This window comes from Jaculus jaculus, chromosome 13 (assembly GCF_020740685.1).
Source record: "Jaculus jaculus isolate mJacJac1 chromosome 13, mJacJac1.mat.Y.cur, whole genome shotgun sequence".
Classification (NCBI taxonomy): domain Eukaryota; kingdom Metazoa; phylum Chordata; class Mammalia; order Rodentia; family Dipodidae; genus Jaculus; species Jaculus jaculus.
This window is the reverse complement of record NC_059114.1, coordinates 40959974-40978229: the sequence shown is the minus strand read 5'-3', so window position 1 is coordinate 40978229 and position 18256 is coordinate 40959974. Positions and strand designations below refer to the sequence as shown.

Genomic DNA, 18256 nt, shown 5'->3' with positions numbered 1-18256 from the left:
AAGGAGTACATTAAAAATATTTTCCAAAAGTAATTTGAAGTAGTCTGAATTATCAGTGTGCATCTCCAAAAAAACTAGAGTTAAAAGAAAAAATATACATGATTATGATACCAGAGGTGAAAAATTATGACCTTGTAAGATACATGTTTTATTTATCTCAAGCTACTATGATGCTTGAAAACTTCCTCTAAGAAGCACTAATACGTCAGGTTGGCATTTCTAATAGTCTGAAAGTCTCCTCTTTACAAATAGCCACAATTTTTCTCCATATTATGCCTTCTAATGATTGCTGGATTTTGTACAGAATTTGAAGCAGTTTCTCTAGGTAAAAAGCAATAAACAATACACAGTATGTAACACTTTCATTTCTCTGGAAAGATAGTGAATAAATAAGTAAATAAAATGAATAATAAGGAAGAAATGTAATTCAAAGTAAAATGCTTCTCATCACACTCTTCCGATTCTATTCTAGATGACTGTGTTTTTAAAAGCTTTGGTTAAACTGGGAGTCAAAATCAAACCATTACAAATGAGATGAAGAAAACAATGGGTGAAAAAAACTCAATGACAATTAATTGGGAAACTTTTAATAAGCATCAAATGCACTATACATTGACAAATGCAATACTGAAATTGCAAAACTTTAAATATTTTTCTTGAAAAAAGAGATTTTCTTTCTCCTGGGAGATGTGAAGACCCAACTCACAGTACTGTGGCTAGTCCAGGCTTAATGCTAACATCTAGATACCTGTTCACAGTTCACAATAAGGTAGATTGTGAACTGTGCTTATCTCTGAATTTAACAGCAATTTCTTAAGATAATTACCAGGAATGTCAAATCTTTGAAGTGCAAACTCACAAAATTCTGTATTGGCATTTGTTTTTTCTTTTGCTTCAGTGTACCTAGCTTGAGAATATAGATGACTTTTCTTTCCTAATTCCTTAGAAAAATATTTCTGCACTAAGTCTTATTTGTAAGAATGATCATCAGCTTTGTGGTTAGTTTCCCAGTTGATAAAAATCTATCAAAAACATAGTAATATAATTTATAAGGAAAAAGGGTCATTCTTCAAAGGTTGCAGGATCAGGAAAGAATTAGCACTTCTTATGTGTATAAGCACAAATACTTAAAGCTAGTCACACTGCAGGTAAATCCATGTAGTATTCAACTGTTTTATAAAATGAACCAAAGACATGTTTTCTTCCACTGTTCCAAGTACACTGGAGATCTGTGAGTTGAGCTGCAGCAGTTTGCTGGTCCAATTTAAGAGTTCAAGGTCCTCTTTTGAATTTGGCCCACTGATGTGCACACCCCAGATAAATTCAGTTCAAAAGACGGAGATGAGGGCAAACACTCCATACAACAAAGCACATGGATATGCTACTAAAAGTTGCTGTCCTTCCATGGCTAGAGCAGAAATGAAAATTTTGGAAGCAGAAAAACTACACCATCCAATTATCCCAGCAGTGAGAAGAACTCCTAGCATTCCCCTGTAACAATGAAAGGGGAGAAGAAAAAAAAAAAAAGGCAGAAGCAATTAGACATGAAAGAAAACTAACCCTTCTCTAGAGTAAGGCATTTTAAAATGACATGTAGACATATGCATAAGTTTTTTTCAAATCAAAGATGTACTCACCCAGTGTATGCAAATGATACTGGATCATTTCATGGGGCATATAGCTCACTTGTAACTATTTTGCTCTGCTAAATTACAAGGTTTCCAACACTAGTGACATTTAGCTGGACAAATCTTTGTTGAAGAGTCAGTGTTGGACATTGTTAAGGTGTTTAGTAGTTTCCCTGGACTCTATTAACCCCTGAATTAACAATCACTGTCCCCAGAACTGTGATTCCAAAATTATCTCAAGATATTTCCAAATGTTCCCTGGAGCAAAAATTTTCCTAGTTGAGAAACATTGTTTTAGGAAAAAAAAAAAATCTTGAAATTAAATTTTGAAGATATTCAAATATGAATATAAAATATGAAAGCTCTTTTGTTTTATATATCACTTCTTTTTTTTTTTTTTTTTTTTTTTGGTTTTTCGAGGTAGGGTCTCACTCTGGCTCAGGCTGACCTGGAATTCACTATGTAGTCTCAGGGTGGCCTCGAACTCTCGGAGATCCCCCTACCTCTGCCTCCCGAGTGCTGGGATTAAAGGCGTGCGCCACCACGCCCAGCATATATCACTTCTTACCAAATACAAGAGTAAAGAAAGTCTTCACCACAATCCTAAGTATTTTTATCCTAAGGAAGAATACTATAAAGCTACTATTTTGACAAATGTAAAAAAATCAGTGAGTTGGTACATTACTCTTCTATACTTCCACTTTATTTTTCTCAGTGCAGCAACAGAAGTGTGACAAAGCCCAATCATTGTTAGTGTCTAGAGATAGGCATATAGAGGGGCTTGAACTGTTAAGAATTTATATACTGCCATAAGGAAAGTCATGAGAATACATACCACTTTTCTTTATAATCTAAGCTAAATAAATTATGCAGAAATTATACATAAAGCTGCTTATAAGTACATCTGAGAACACAGTAACAGCCTCATGCAATAAAAAAGAATGTTTCACTGTCAGTTATAAGGCTGACAAACAGAAAATATGTATTTATTAGTCATACATTTCAATAATCCCAATGGTTTAAAGAAATCTAGTAAGATCTAGCTGTATCATGAAGGGTTAAGAAGGGTTAACATAATTTTAACACCTATGACTTGAACTACTCCACATAATACTTACCAATCATGACTGTTTACTACACTATTACTGTCTCTGGATTAACACAAAATTAGTGAAATTCATAGGTAAAACAAGAGATTGAAATTCAAGATTTTAAAACTTACTCCTACTTCACTGCTCATCACCCAAAAGGCACAACACAGCACGTATTAATCTCCATGAGACAATGCAAGTTTGATGAGTAAGGGATTTATTTCAAACTGAATTGCTCAACTAGACCCTAAAGTTTAAGATCAGTACTTACTGCAAAGAAAATATCACTGCAAAGCTGGAAAGTAGGATCATGGGAAGAAGACAATATCCCAGGACACTTGCCACACAGCCAAATGAAACACCTGTCATACTCATTAAATTTAATAAGCAAAACATTCCTAGACATCCGATTGCACTGATTCCATACACATAGCCAAACTGGATTTTGCCAGCCTATGGGTGAAGAAAAGATAATTGGTTAAAATACCAGAAAAAGTTGTTCTAGCCTTATTCAACTAAAATGGTACATGCATAAAATTTTTCTTTTTCTTTTTCGTTTTGGTTTTTCAAGTAGGGTCTCACTCTGGCACAAAGTGACCTGGAATTCATTATATAGTGTCAGGGTGGCTTCGAACTCACGGTGATCCTCCTACCTCTGCCTCCTGAGTGCTGGGATTAAAAGTGTGCGCCACCACGCCCAGCTTAATATTCATTGCTTAATCATCAACATGTAAAGAAGTACTTATTCTTCACACAGGGGAAGTAAAAGACACAGCACACTGGTTGTCACATCCCTCTGAGTTCATAGTATCACCTCCCAATTCGCAAGTATTTGGCTTTTTATTTATTTTGAAATTGAGATAAAATTGAATAAATATAAGGAGAAATAATGTTTTCTAATAAACTAATAGATTATTTCTGAAAAGAACAAGCTAGGTCTGAGCTAATAAACTGCAAAGATAAGACGGGAAGTCATTTAGAATGTTTGAGTATTTGCAAATATCACTTTACAGCACCCAATTTCACCTTACATGTACCAAAACAAATTTACTCTCATTAGCAAATGTAGCCGTTACTTTCTAATAGTGGAAATAATTTGATCATTCACTTTATCTGGGTGTAATAAGCACCAGGAGGAAAAAAGCCAAAAAGCAGGAAGTGAGGGCTCTGTGGGAAAGAATAAGCCAGAGGACTATAATAAAAGATTTTTTTCTTTATTTTTTAAATAAATTTTTGGTTTCTACAGCTATTGATTAAAAACAGTAACACACCTTTGTGTACATATTTTTTTTATTGGCTTCTACAGTTCTTTTTTTTTTAAATGTAATCTTTTTTTTATTTTGGTTTATTTTTATTTACTTATTTGAGAGCGACAGAGAAACAGGCAGAGAGAGAGAGAGAGAAAGAGAATGGGCACACCAGGGCCTCCAGCCATTGCAGACAAATTCCAGATGCGTGAGCCCCCTTGTGCATCTGGCTAACGTGGGAGTGGGACCTGGGGAATGGAGCCTCGAACCGGGGTCCTTAGGCTTCATAGGCAAGCGCTTAACCGCTAAGCCATCTCTCCAGCCCTACAGTTCTTTGATTAAAAACAATTCTGCTCCTATAAAAGACAGCATGGAGTAGTTTTAGAACAGCAAAGATTAGAAAACCTGGAACTACCTTTAGTCAAAGTATGAAAACAACTCTGCAGTCAAGTCACACTATCACTAAAATCAGCCTATAGAGAAATCTTCAATAGGATTCTAGTTTTGTCAGATTTTTGTCATTAGACTCAATCTTAAAGATTATGGTAAATGTAAAAATCTTTTGGGGTTTTCATTAAACTCAACATTTCTTTATAATCACTTGGTTTAGCTTGTGGATGCCTGAAAAAGCCCAGTTCACTCATCAACTCATCTATGTAGCAATAATAGAAGCTCACTTTGGAGTGTTCTGTACAATTAAAAGTGTTCTCACATAGCCTGGCTTGGTTTCTGGTTAATTTTGTTTTGAGACAGTGTTATACTGTAACCCAGGATGGCCTGAAAATCACAGCAATCCTCCTGCCTCAGGTTCCCATGTGATGGGATATAGGGGTGAGCTCAGCTACCTGTCTTATCTTCAGAACAATCTGTGAAGCAGGCAACATGGGATTATTATCTATCAGATGGATCTAAAGGCTCCAATAACTTCTTTAAAAGCAAAGTGGGAGTGCTGTGTTCAAACCCAGGTCTTCTGACTAAAAATACATCTATCCATGATATCATTTACCTCCTGTCATTCAAATAGATCAGACAAAACCAAACAAAACAAAAAAAGCAAACTTATCTTTATAACGTTTTCTTTTGTTTTCAGTATGCTTTAACACTCTGGGGGAGCTGGGAGGAAGGGGCAAAAACTTGTCATTATTTAAGGCTTTAAAAGTTAAAATGTACTGGAAATGAATTACTAACTCAGCATCAAAACAATGACCAAGGTTCTAGAGATTTAAAACTAGAGATAAAATCATTATTATCCTAAAAGTGCCATAGGGTAAAAAGTAGTGTTTATCTCTGAAAAGAACGAAATTCTGATGGGAAACTGAAGCCACTGGTTATTTTTCTGTTTTGTTTATCTTAAGCCTCCTGAGAGCTAAGATTTCATCATTACTGTGTTTGGCTCAAGAAATTATTCAAAATATGCTACCTGGTACTTACTTTACAAATAATGATTAGCGTAAGTTTAAGTAACACAGTATCAGGCAAAACACAAAAACTTGAGGTAAAAGCTAATGTCCAGAATGTTTCTGGTGGAATATTTAAAGATGGCCTTTAACCTCACACTGAGAGATGACTGAACAAGCTTACCAATAACAATGTGGCTCCAAAGGCAAGGCAAAACACCATTGGTCCTGCCAAATCAGTCTCATTCATGATGCTGCCATCTGCTACTTTTAATGGGTGTAACACTGTTAGTGTTTTTTGCCAGATGTGGTCAAAATTGATGCCTAACTCTGAGAGAAAGAGAAAATAAGAAGGTCAACTATGATTTGGGATAAGCCTTTTTAAAAAATGGTCTACATAAATTCAAAATTTCTTAGAATGCTTAAAATTTGTTTTCAACATATAACAAGTCAGGAAACCCTTATAATCACTTTACAATAATACAAAAATGGAGTAAAAATGAACACTGTTTTATGACCATATCAATTTTAATATAGTAACTGATTTCCTTAAACATATTTAATCATAAAGTTTCTGGAACATAGGTTAAATTATTAAGAAATGGACTACCAGGAACACAGACTTTCATTTCCAAACTGGCATTTCATTCTGCGGAGAATATGTTCTGATTAAGTACATGGGTAGTTGTCTAGACAGATGTACTGCTTCTCCCTAAAAATAGCTCATTACTTTATGAGTTCAACCTTCATAAATTTTCTTTGCATTTTTGCTGAATCAACATTGAGAATTTCATTTAAATCTATTACTCATTGTAAGGAGACAATTAGCCATCCTTCTCTTTACATATAGTTTTCAATAATGGAAATCTTGGTATCAGTTTTCAGATTTATGATAGGTCTTTACTTTTCCAGAATCTGTGCTAGAACAGGAAATAAAATGAAACACATGCTATCAAAACAGAGCATGACAACGTGTGAGGGTACTTCAGTGAGTTCTCAGTACAAGCCCACGCCACGGTGCTTTTGCAAATGTGTAGCTTTGGGTTTGGTGTTAGAAAGACATACAGATAAGAGTATTTCTTCATTATGATGGCAGAGTAAAAACAATATGCAGGCAGGGCTTTGCCTGCAAAGCCTAAGGACCCAGGTTTGATTCCTCAGTACCCACATAAGCCAGATGCACAAGGTGGTGGCTCATGCATCCGGAGTTTGTTTGCAATGGCTGGAGGCCCTGGCATGCCCATTCTTTCTCTCTCTGTGCCTCAAAAAGAAAACAACCAAAAACTAAGACTGTCTGAAAAACTCATATGGAAACCTATTACTTTAGAAGTATAATTAAAAAAAAAAAAAAAAAAACAAAAGAAAAAGGTCTGAATGTGCCCTACACACGGATGGATAAAGCTGTTTACAAAAGCTATAGATTCTTAGTCAAAAATCCTAGTGCCAGAGGTGTAATATCCCCCTATGAGCTGCTGGTCAAGGAGGCCAAAAATTACCCTAAAACAATATAGGATCAACAGTGTTCTTCATTGCCTACCAACACTAGAGGGTAAGCCCCTGTTGCTGAGGATATCAAAGTTTGGTTACACGACAGAGAAATTTAGCTGGACTTCCCACTGGTTAGCTTTCACAGTGCCAGAATATGCTGCTGTAGGCAGCCAGAATTAATAAAAATCATCAACAGTCTTGCCCAGATGTGCACTCCCATGTGCTATACAACAGACCACCTCTTCCAGGCAAGGGATGTACTCACCAATGCAATAATACCATGACGATCAATTCCCCACTTTCTGACTGGATTTAAGACTGTTCCCTGGAGGACTATAAATGCTGTTCAAGCTGAGATGTAAACATTGACAAAAACTCATGGCTAGGGAGGGCATAGGTCCTGGGAAGAACCTACTACTGTTACACTAAATGAACAGTTGTCAAACTGCCTTCTAAATATTTATAGTTATACCTATAGATTATTGCTGCTCTCAACCTCATCAAAGATGCTCCATTACAGAAGTTAATGCAGTTACCAGTTGACAAAAGTCCTAAGTGACTGTTTTATGTTCAGGCTTAAACAGCACATCTATATCACTCCTTCCAAAGCTCAAACAGTAAAGAGGAAGTAAAAACTTTAAGGGCACGAGGAATGGGACGAGTGCTATGGAATGTTTTCTTCTGGATAGAAGGTAGCCATTATACTCATGAACTCTAAGTAGCCCTGACTTCCTACACATGATAAAACCCATCAATGTTTCATCATGATGAAGGCGGAACTCACAAGACCTCAATTCTCCCTGAAGAGATATTAGCAGTTATAGTTCCTGGAGTTGGGAAAGTCATTTTCTTTCATGTTGTAGCCACTGGTAAGTTGTGCATACCCTATAAGTAACTCTCCAGCCATGTTCATGCAAAAAAACACCCTATCAAAAAACTATGAGAGCAGGAAGGGGATTCGTTTGGGAAAAGGGGGTGTAATGGGAGTTGTAAAGGGAGAAAAAAGGGCAATGGGAAGTAGATATTATTGAAATATAGTATATACATCTATGTAACTTTCACCAAAAAAAAAATGGAATTTTAAGTTTTGAATTTTGTAAAATAAAAGATTTCAGACTTTTCTGATTAGGGATGCTAAGCCAATAAAATACATGAATATAGGAAACAGGACCAGAGGCAAGGGGATAAAAGAGTATTATCTGTATGTATGTATCTATGTGTGTGTGTGTGTGTGTGTGTGTGTGTGTATAATAAATTTTTAAAAATTCAAAAATATAAAACAATTCTGTTCTATAGGATGTATTCAACCTGTACTGCTAAATCCTACCTTCTAATAAAGGTGGTTCATCCTCAAAGTTGTTTCCGTAGTATGTCTGAGGTGCAGCTGAAATATATGCCTGAGTTGGCTGGTAGATCTGCCCAGTATATGGCTGTTGTGGCTGCATCATGTCTGGAGGGACAAATCGGCCTTGCTGCGAGTAATCATAGCCTGCATACTGTCTATAAATCAAAGGAAATTATAATTTTCAGTATTTCAACCACTAGGCAGCTGGTGTCCCTTAATTCCTAACATTCCATTTGATAGAGAATTGTTAGTCATGTAATTCCTACGATACCTACAAAGCTATAAATTTACCATATAAATGGTGGATGAAATCATTACTAAGGTCAAGTTGATTAGCTATCATGAAAAGCATTTGTTTATAGAGAATCTTCCTAATGATGCCAGTGTTTAAGTAGTTAAGCTGTCACACATTCAGACATTTAATAAAAACTCTGAAATTTTAACTTTTATGTCCTTAGTGATGGTACATTATTACAATATTATAAAATAAATTTACATTTAAAATGACAAATTAAAGTTTAGGATGACAGTCTGTTATAGATGTTACATAATTCCCAGTATAACTGGATTTCCATTTTCACAGTGGTTGTATATCATTGGACTCACTTAAGTTGTACTATATTAAACTCTACATTTACAGAATAACCCTTACCATGGTTATTTTAAAACAGTGTTGAAAATATTTATTTGTACATTTATTTGCAAGAGAGCAAGATAGACAGAACAGAGAAACACAGAGAGAATGGGCATGTCAGGGCCACTAGCCACTGCAAACAAACTCCAGATGCATGTGCTACTTTGTGCATCTGGCTTTATGTCTATACTTGAGAAACAAACTGACAAGGAGGGAAAAAGCCATATTTAAGCCATATTTTGGAAAAACATGATTTGTGTATTAGTGGGAACAATCTAACTATGTGGAAAGGAATACAAAATAAAAATAAATATTTAAAAGTAAAATTAAAACAGAAAAGGAGAGCTAAAGGGGTGGGGAGATGGTACAGTGTGTAAAGCACTTAATGCCCAAACACGAGTTGTGGCCTAAACATTGAATTTAGACCTCCCAGAACCCATATAATTCTGGACACAGTAGCATGCACCTATAATTCCAGTGCTCCTACAATGAGATGGGAGGTGAAAACTGTAGAATCTCCAAAGCTTGCAGGCCAACACACACACACACACACACACACACACACACACACACACACAGAGAAAAGGCCTAGAAATATTTTGGTCTAATTATCCTTTCAATATGTTTAATATCTTATTGAAAACTATAATAGGTCTAATGATATCTACTGAGTTTAATTTTTTCAATTAATTAAACATCTCAACAAAAAAGTATCAAGCAATAGTAAGTGTTTAGCTGCACAAAGACCTTTTAGTGAAGCCAATGTAATTCTCAAGAATCACTATACTAGTCCAATTCATGCCTAAAAATAATCATTCAATCACCACTGCATTATTTTAATAGCAAAAGATAGTTTTAAGTAAATATAGTGTGATATGAGGAAAAATGGATTAGTATGCACATGTTAAAAAGAATCAAGCTGTAATGGAAAGATGGCTCAGCAGTTAAGGTGCTTGCCTGCAAAGCCTAAGGACTGGGTCGAATACCTTAGTACCCATATAAAGCCAAATGCGTAAGATGGCACATGCATCTAGAGTTTGTTTGCAGTGGCTAGAGGCTCTGGTGTGCCTGTATCCTCCCCGCCCCCCGCCTCTTTCTCTCAAATAAATAATTTTTTTAAAAAGAGAATGAAGCTGTTTGATATACTGATGGAGACTGATAGCCCAGAAATATTCAATGAGCAAAAAAAGTAAAATTCAAAATACTTTCACCGTGTGCTTTTTAGAAAATACACACACACACACATACACACACATGCTTAAGACAGATCCACAGTAGATGACAGAAACTTCTAACAATGCTGGCTAGGAAATGGAACCTGGAAATAGGGATGTAGAGGACTGAATTTTCACATTATAAATGCTCAGACCTTCAATATGTTCATGGCAAAAAAATCGCTAATTATGAAATTAGTTATCTGCGATATATATATATATAGTAACACTAAAAACGTCTCAAATATAACCTTTTGTATGAGCAAAGCATGTTTTGTGTTTAATTTGAATTGTCTCGTATCCTCTGAGATACCCTCTGAGAAAGGTGTTACTGTCCATCTCACTATAAAGATCAGTAAACTGAAACTTAGGTTAAAATAATTTGTCCTTATTGGTGCTGGGATTCAAAACTAGGTTTTACTTCAATGGCCAATTCTTGATAGCTAATGAATAAGCACTACTTCAAAAGCCTAGTTTACAGAGACAATGTAAAACTTTGTTCTATACTTGCATTTTCCTAGCCTTTCTGGTATGCAAATATGCTTATTTCTTATGCACATACCAACTCATACAAGAAAATCAACGCTCAACTAGGCTAGCTAGTTGGGGTAGGACAACAATTCCCATTTATTGATTTAGTACACTATACTATTATGCTGATATGATAGATTTTACCAGTCTATGAAGCCATACAAAAACCTCCACATAAAAGGTGTAAAATCTATTTAAATAGATTGTATTTAATGAGAGTACTAATGCAGGACACAAAGGAGGGAGGAAAGGAGGGGAGATGAAATATGTTACACTAGAAAACCAGAATGAACAGTACAGCTAACACTAAAACTCTTTTGGTCTCAAGACCTTTTCATATTCTCAAAACCTCTTAAGTGTTTTCCCATGAGAAATTAAATGCTTAATACGTGTTTACATTTTTCACCTAAATACATTTAACTTTAGCATAAGCATTTTTAAGAAAAAGTATAATTACGATAAAAGTCACATTTTATATTTTAAAATATCATCTGCTGTGGTATATCTGAAGTACATAAACATACAGTGCTGCAGACATAGCTAGAAAAGTGCATATGACATAATTCCAGACTGCCATGGGTATTTTTGATTTTCTTTTTTAAAATTTTCTTTATGTATGAGAGAGAAAGAGGCAGAGAGAGAGAGAGAGAGAGAGAGAAAGAGAGAGAGAGAGAGACACACACACACACACACACACACACACACAGATATTGGGCACACAAGGGCTTCCAATTGTTGAAAATGAACTCCAGATGCATGTGCTCCTTGTGCATCTGGCTTATTTGGGTTCTGGGGAACTGAACCTGAGTCCTTTGGCTTTGCAGGCAAGTGCCTTAACTGCTAAGCCCTCTCTCCAGCCCGAGTATTTTTTCTTTTCTTTTTTTTTTTTTTTTGATGCTACATTTAAACTAAAAAAAAAGCATAGTTTTTTTGGGGGGGTTATATGTATGAGATACATGTGCATGTTCGAATGTGTGTGTGCATGTGTGCATGGGTATATATACAGGTAAGAGTGCAGAGGCCAAAGGCTGATGTCAGTGTGTTCCTCAGTTGTTCTCCATCATATTTTTTGAGGCAGGGTCTCTTACTAAATGTGAAACAAACTGATTCAACTAGATTAACAAACTAGCAAACCCCAAAGAGCCTCATATCTCTACCTTCCTAGCACCCAACTTTTTATTTTATTTTATTTTTTTGGTTTTCGAGGTAGGGTCTCACTCTAGTTCAGGCTGACCTGGAATTCATTATGTAGTCTCAAGCTGGCTCCGACTCACAGTGATCCTCCTACCTCTGCCTCCCAAGTGTTGGGATTAAAGGCGTGCACCACCACACCCAGCTGCACCCAACTTTTATATGGGAGCTGAGGGTCTGAACTCAGGTTCTCATGCTTGTATAACTAGCTGTTTACCAACTGAGCCATCTTCCAGGCTCAAAAGTGGTGGTTTTCTAAAATTCAAATTACATCATGGAACTTGAAACAGCCTCAGTGAATTTCTTTCTCTGTTTTTTTTTGTTTGTTTGTTTGTTTTTTCAAGATAGGGTCTCACTCTGGTCCAGGCTGACCTGGAATTAACTCTGTCATCTCAGGGTGGCCTTGAACTCATGGTGATCCTCCTACCTCTGCCTCCTGAGTGCTGGGATTAAAGACGTGTGCCACCACACCCAGCTCTCAGTGAAATTCTATGCCTTGCTTACATTAAAATATTGTGACTGTACTTTGAATGAATCTCCTTATTCATTCGTAATTCTGTAATATCACTGTACCATTTAGAAAATATTAGTTTTAATTATATATATCTTTCAAATATTGGTATTTTTAATTCTATTTTTTTAAATGTTGTTATTGTTATCCTTAATCTAGGAAAAAATTAATTACTAGGAAGCTGATATTTCATGATAATGATTACACATTTTCCAAAATCCACATTTTTTTACCTGAAAACTTAAAATTGACCATTGAGGACACCTGCTGTCAGTTGTTTCCATTGAAATGACAGGCTCACTTGTTCATTTTTGAGAAAATATCTACTGAGGGCTGGAGAGATGGCTTAGCAGTTAAGTGCTTGTCTGTGAAGCCTAAGGACCCCAGTTTGAGGATTGATTCCTGGTCCCATGTAGGCCAGATGCACAAGGGGGTGCACATGCATCTAGAGTTCCTTTGCAGTGGCTAGAGGCCCTGGCACACCCATTCTCTATCTATCTGCCTCTTTCTCTCTCTGTCACTGTCAAAAAACTAACTAAATAAATCAAAAATAAACAAATTTTTTTAAAAAAAACCTACTGAATACTAAGTCTGAATAACATTTGGTCAGTATAAATAAAAATGGTCTCTGTGAAAAACAACTAGTTTGCACATCAAACCATGTGTTTCCTATTCCAACTTAAAGATGGAAAGGATTGCTTTGTGACTGCTTTTCATTCTGTCACACAGAGTACTAAAGAAATATGCAGGACTTAATAAAATGATGATTCTTACCAATTCATTAGGGGACTCCTTAAAACTGAAACTGACTTACCACACCTTTCTACAAGTGTGGTGATGAATACAATGACTACAACAATGTGATGCCAGTTCCTTAATGCATACTCAATACCTGATTGATGCTCATATACTAACCAAAATTTTTTACAGCATGAGTGCAAGTATTAACAAACCTGAGAGGCCATAAAATGTATTAGTAGTGTTATAAAAGTAACTTCTGGCCAGGCATGGTGGCACATGCCTTTAATCCCAGCACTCAGGAGGCAGAGGTAGGAGGATCACTGTGAGTTCAAGACCACCCTGAGACTACATAATGAATTCCAGGTCAGCCAGGCTAGAGGGAGATCCTACAATGAAAAACCCAAAAAGAAAGTAACTTCTGAAATCAGCAAAAAAATCCTGTCTGTAGTTTACATTGGACACTCCTCATTCGGCTTTATATTACATGAATTTCACATGGGGAAGAGAAATATGCAAGTACATATTTTTTCAAAGGTAGAATCATCATTCCATGTCCAAGATGCAATGTGAAAAAGCCAGCAGCAGGGAATCTTACCATTTCCCTTTCTTGGCAAGACCTCTTAGAAAAATGTGACTCATTCCTGGTTTTAAACAAAACTGAGTTCTGGTACACATGATTTTTATGGGCCACACCATGTTCATAGCAGCAAGTAACATATGGTAAGTCAATAATCTCTAAGCACTCACATCCACAACAAAGCAAACAAGCATCCTGACATGGTGGGCTGACTACTCAAGTTAATGAAATCTGCAGATTTTCTATCAGAATTGCCAAAGTCAAAGTAAAAAATGTAACAGGTCCCCATATATTAAAAACCAAGTGACTGATACTACTGTATCTTTCAGAAACATATGTAGAAGACAATGTGAAATCTACCGAGTATGACATTGTAAGTACCCATTAGAGTAAACCACAAACGGGGAGGGCAAATACAGAAAGCCAAGGCAAATAATTAGTCAAACCTGAAGAAAATCCAGGTAACTAAGTTATTACAAACCTATATTTTCATTAACAGAAAACAAGTTAAAAGTTATCAGCTGATTGTGTTTTAAACAAGTTAGCAAAGCAAACAAAAAACTGGTAAGCTGAGCTGGAATACTGCCCATTTCTCAGAGCTTGACTAAATACACTTTATGCTCATCCTGGGATAAGCTTCCTGAGATTTGAATTCAGGGTCCACAGATGAACAAGACAACATATGAAATATATGAAGTTGTACTTATTTAAGTGAGTGTATGCATCCATTTCTGAGAAACAGACCCACAGTTTCTGTAAGATTCTCAAAAGGTCCAGGACTGTGTAGAAGAAGCAAGAAACTTCTATCAGTAATCAGTAATATTAATCTCTGAGTCTCAGAGAGACTAAAATTATGTCCCAGAAGAGAATGATTGAAAACTTTTGGCTAATGTATTTTTGCTACAACCAGCTACTATAAAAGAATTTATTTCTAGTAATTTAGACCCTTATAGGCTTTGAATTTTCCTTTTCATTCTGTAAGGGGAAACTTCTGTGATACTGATCTTAATGCTTAAGTATGAGAAGAAATTAAAGTTATCAACTACAAATGAAAGTCTCCTAATGATTCCTAATAGGAAGCTTACATGGCTAACAAGTATCACTGGGCTCTTTAAAGTTCAGCTGATAATGTTGGAAAGTTGTACTGACTTAACTACCAAAGAAGCCCTGAAAAGATTTTAATTTTAAACTGGTTTGGATAAATAGCCTTATCTTCTAGCTACTAGCAAACATTTGGAAATATTGCTACTACTTTAACGACCTACTTTTTTCTCTTATTATCTACTTAAACATTTTGTAGAAGATACAAAATTTTAAATAGGATAATCCCTTCAGACCTAAAACAGTGTCACAGATCGCTCTAGAATAAGAAAAAAATTAATAAGAAAAATTAAAAAATGACCTGTGAAAAATGACATGCTCACGCATTCATTTTTAGGCAAAACTAAACATTCTGACTACAGGCTTCCCTAAAATACACAAAATAAGTTGCCAAAGATGAAAAATTACTTGCTGTAGGGTCCTCCACTTCCTCCATAATCATAGGACTGCTGCGATTGGTCATCGATGCTGTAACTTGTCTGGTAGAAATCCGTGTTTAAGTTATCAAAGCCTGACATTGTAAATGATCTGTAACACAAGAGAAACAACAGACAATGCTTATAACGAAAAAGATCCCACTTAATTTGTTCGTGGTACTTTCCTTAAGTAAATACCCTCAGAAAGCGGGCAGCATTTCTTCGGTCACGATGGCATCAGCAGCTGGAAGATGGGCGGGGTGGGAGACAGAGGTGGAGGCCCCAAGAAGACACTTGCTCCCCCGCCCCAGGGGTTGATATGCTTGCGGTAAGGGCAAGGCCGAGAGGATGGAGCCGAGGGAGCAGTGACGAGAATGGATGCTCGCCCTGGGACAAAGCTTTAGACAAGGTGTGTCTTTTTGCACGAGGAAGCCAGCGGGGAACAAGCGAACTCCTACAAGGTGGTGCCTCGCATGCAGGGCCGCGACGCCAGGGGACTGGAGGGAGAGCGGGGGTCGGAGAGAAGACCACCGCACCTCCGGAAGACGACGACCTGCCGAGCCCCACGACTGCGGGGAGAAGCCGAGCCGGGGACACTCACCAGACGCAAAGGTGGCACACGCGATAGCGGCTGTAACACCAGCGGCCCCGAGAAGTACCCCCAAACTCAGTTTCGGACCGGCGCTAGTCCCGTTGCTACGTGTCACAGGTCCAAAGAACTGCTTCCGGTGCAAGCTTCCACGCGCAGGCGCGTTGGCAGGTTTACCGCCACCTGTTTGGTTGGACACTGGCTATGGTGGGGGGCGGGTTTATGCTCCTGTGTGGACCAATGGGAAGAGGGAAGGTGTTTCCGGCCGCGGCAGGCGGAGGAGGCTGAGAGGCGCATGCGCACCAGCCACAGATCCGGAGCCCTCTGAGGAGCGCTGAAAGCCGGAAGCAGGCTTTTCGCGCGGAGTCCGGCCCGCGCGTGAAGGCCTTGTCTATAGTGTTTTATTTAATCTTTACAACCCAGTGAGATGGTTGCCTTGGGACATTACTTTTGTAAGTGAGATTAATAAATTCATTCTGTGATAGCTGTGGGGAATATTGTGTGATTAATTTCTGGTCTTCCTGGGGAGACAGTAGTCGAATTCATATCAAATACACGTAAAAGTGTTTCTAAATATAAATGCCTTATGGTTTGCTGAAGCGCGTTCATCTGGAAAGCCACTATGGGAGGTTGGTGGAAAAAAATAAGTTAACTTGATAACAAGGTAAAGGAGGGGATAACGAGGAGCTTGGCTATTTAGGGTAGAGAATTGTACGCAATAAGCCTGAGATATGGAAAACTATGGTGTAAGGAAAGAGACAAATACGACTTACGAACCTCCTTGAGAATGATACTTTTGATCCAGTTGGTTCTTTGAAAGGGCTACCCTTTGTTTCCTGTTCCAGTAAATGTTCAACCAGCTATTTAATTTGCCACTTATACATGTCATATTATTTATTGATGTTGATATCAACTACATAATTGTGGGTAGAATGGCCATATGTTTTGTTGAAAACAGGCTCATTGACCATTTTAAGCTCCCCCCAATATACTTATTAATGGTGTCTCCTTTAAACCCAAGATTATCCTAGTTTGGCTGATGAATTAGGCTACATTATCCATAAAGCTGGAGTTTCTAGTTATCAACAATATACAGCAATCCACTTTATTTATTGTAGTGTTCTTTTGCTTTAAAAAAAATGCCTAATTTCTTCAGTTCTTTCAATATTGTATTTCAGCCTACCAACGGGAGTGTTTAGTGTCAAATTTGAATGAAACAAGAACATGAACAGCAAACCATTGCTGGTTACTAGTGACTTGTTGTATATAAATGTCATTCAGAATAGGCTTCTGTGAAAGCATTGCCATATTTCAACTCTTACCTCAATTGAGAAGCCAAACAAGAAAATGAAGTTATCTGATGAAATCTTTCATGTGTTTGGTTTGAAATACAAGCTTCAATATCCAAAAGAAATTCCTTAGGGATTTTTGAGGACGTCAGTTAATTTCATGTAGACCTTTCTTTCAGAAATCTTTTGATGTTGCTTCCCTAACCTGGGACATACTTCATGGAAACTGGATTACTTGGTAAAAATTCTCACCTGTTAAAGATATTAAAATAGATTTTTTTTTTCTTGGACTAGAAAGAAAGAGGATAGATGAGCATACATGGCATAAGACTGCCCCCTCCTGTCTCAAGACTGAATGTATCAGTTACCAACCTTGTAACAAGAAAAGTGAAATACATTCTAGTCTTTATAACATTTTGATTAGTTTGACAGGCGTAGTAGTTGCATATGAATGTGTTCATATACTTCAAAAACATAAAATTAACAAATTTAGAGTTGTCTTCTTTCCCTTGGTTTTACTGTAATTCTGCTTGGATTGTGCCAGGAAACTCAAGTTTGGACATGTTCAGTTTTTCCCTGCCACAAGCATACACTGAAAATTTTGCAGCTTTGTCCATGTCTTGTTAGGCTCCACAATGAAAACTGATAATAATAGAAAAAAACAATAGGTAAAATTACACAAGTTTTCACTATCCCCACATATAAACCATGTAATGTAATCCTACATTACAGTATGACAACTGAACTTCCCCCATATCATTCTTAATCTGTTTTTAAAACATTTACTGGGCTGGGGAGGTGGTTCAGCAGTTACATGCACTTGCTTGCAAAGCCTGTTGATCTAGATTCAATTCCCCAGCACCCATGTAAAAGCCAGACCTAAAAAAATCTGGTGCAAGTACCGGGTGGTGTCAAGAGACCTTGGTGCATGTGTGTACACACACACACACACACACACACACACACACACACACATACACACGTGTAAATAAGTAAATAAAATATTTGTTGGGCTGGAGAGATAGCTTAGCAGTTAAGCTCTTGCCTGTGAAGCCTAAGGACCCTGGTCCAAGGCTCAATTCCCCAGGACCCACGTAAGCCAGATGCACAAGGGGGGTGCATGCATCTGGAGTTCTTTTGCAGTGGCTGGAAGCCCTGTTGTGCCCATCCTCTCCCTCCTCCACCCTCTGCCTCTTTCTCTATTGCTCTCAAATAAGTAAATAAAAAATAAACAAAAAAATTAAAAAGAAAAGAGTTATTTGCAAT

At 37.1% G+C, this 18256-nt stretch overlaps 1 protein-coding gene across 1 annotated transcript; it reads right to left on the bottom strand.

The window, feature by feature from the left end:
* Positions 1-565: 565 nt before the first annotated feature.
* Yipf5 (Yip1 domain family member 5) lies at positions 566-15852 on the bottom strand. The gene is made up of 6 exons (XM_004664712.2): positions 15714-15852; positions 15105-15224; positions 8179-8351; positions 5548-5693; positions 2991-3172; positions 566-1491 (listed from the first exon to the last, which is right to left on the bottom strand). Exons 2-6 carry the CDS (start codon positions 15212-15214, stop codon positions 1329-1331), a joined length of 774 nt encoding a protein of 257 aa, XP_004664769.1. The 5' UTR covers positions 15215-15224; positions 15714-15852; the 3' UTR covers positions 566-1328.
* Between the last annotated feature and the right edge of the window lie 2404 nt (positions 15853-18256).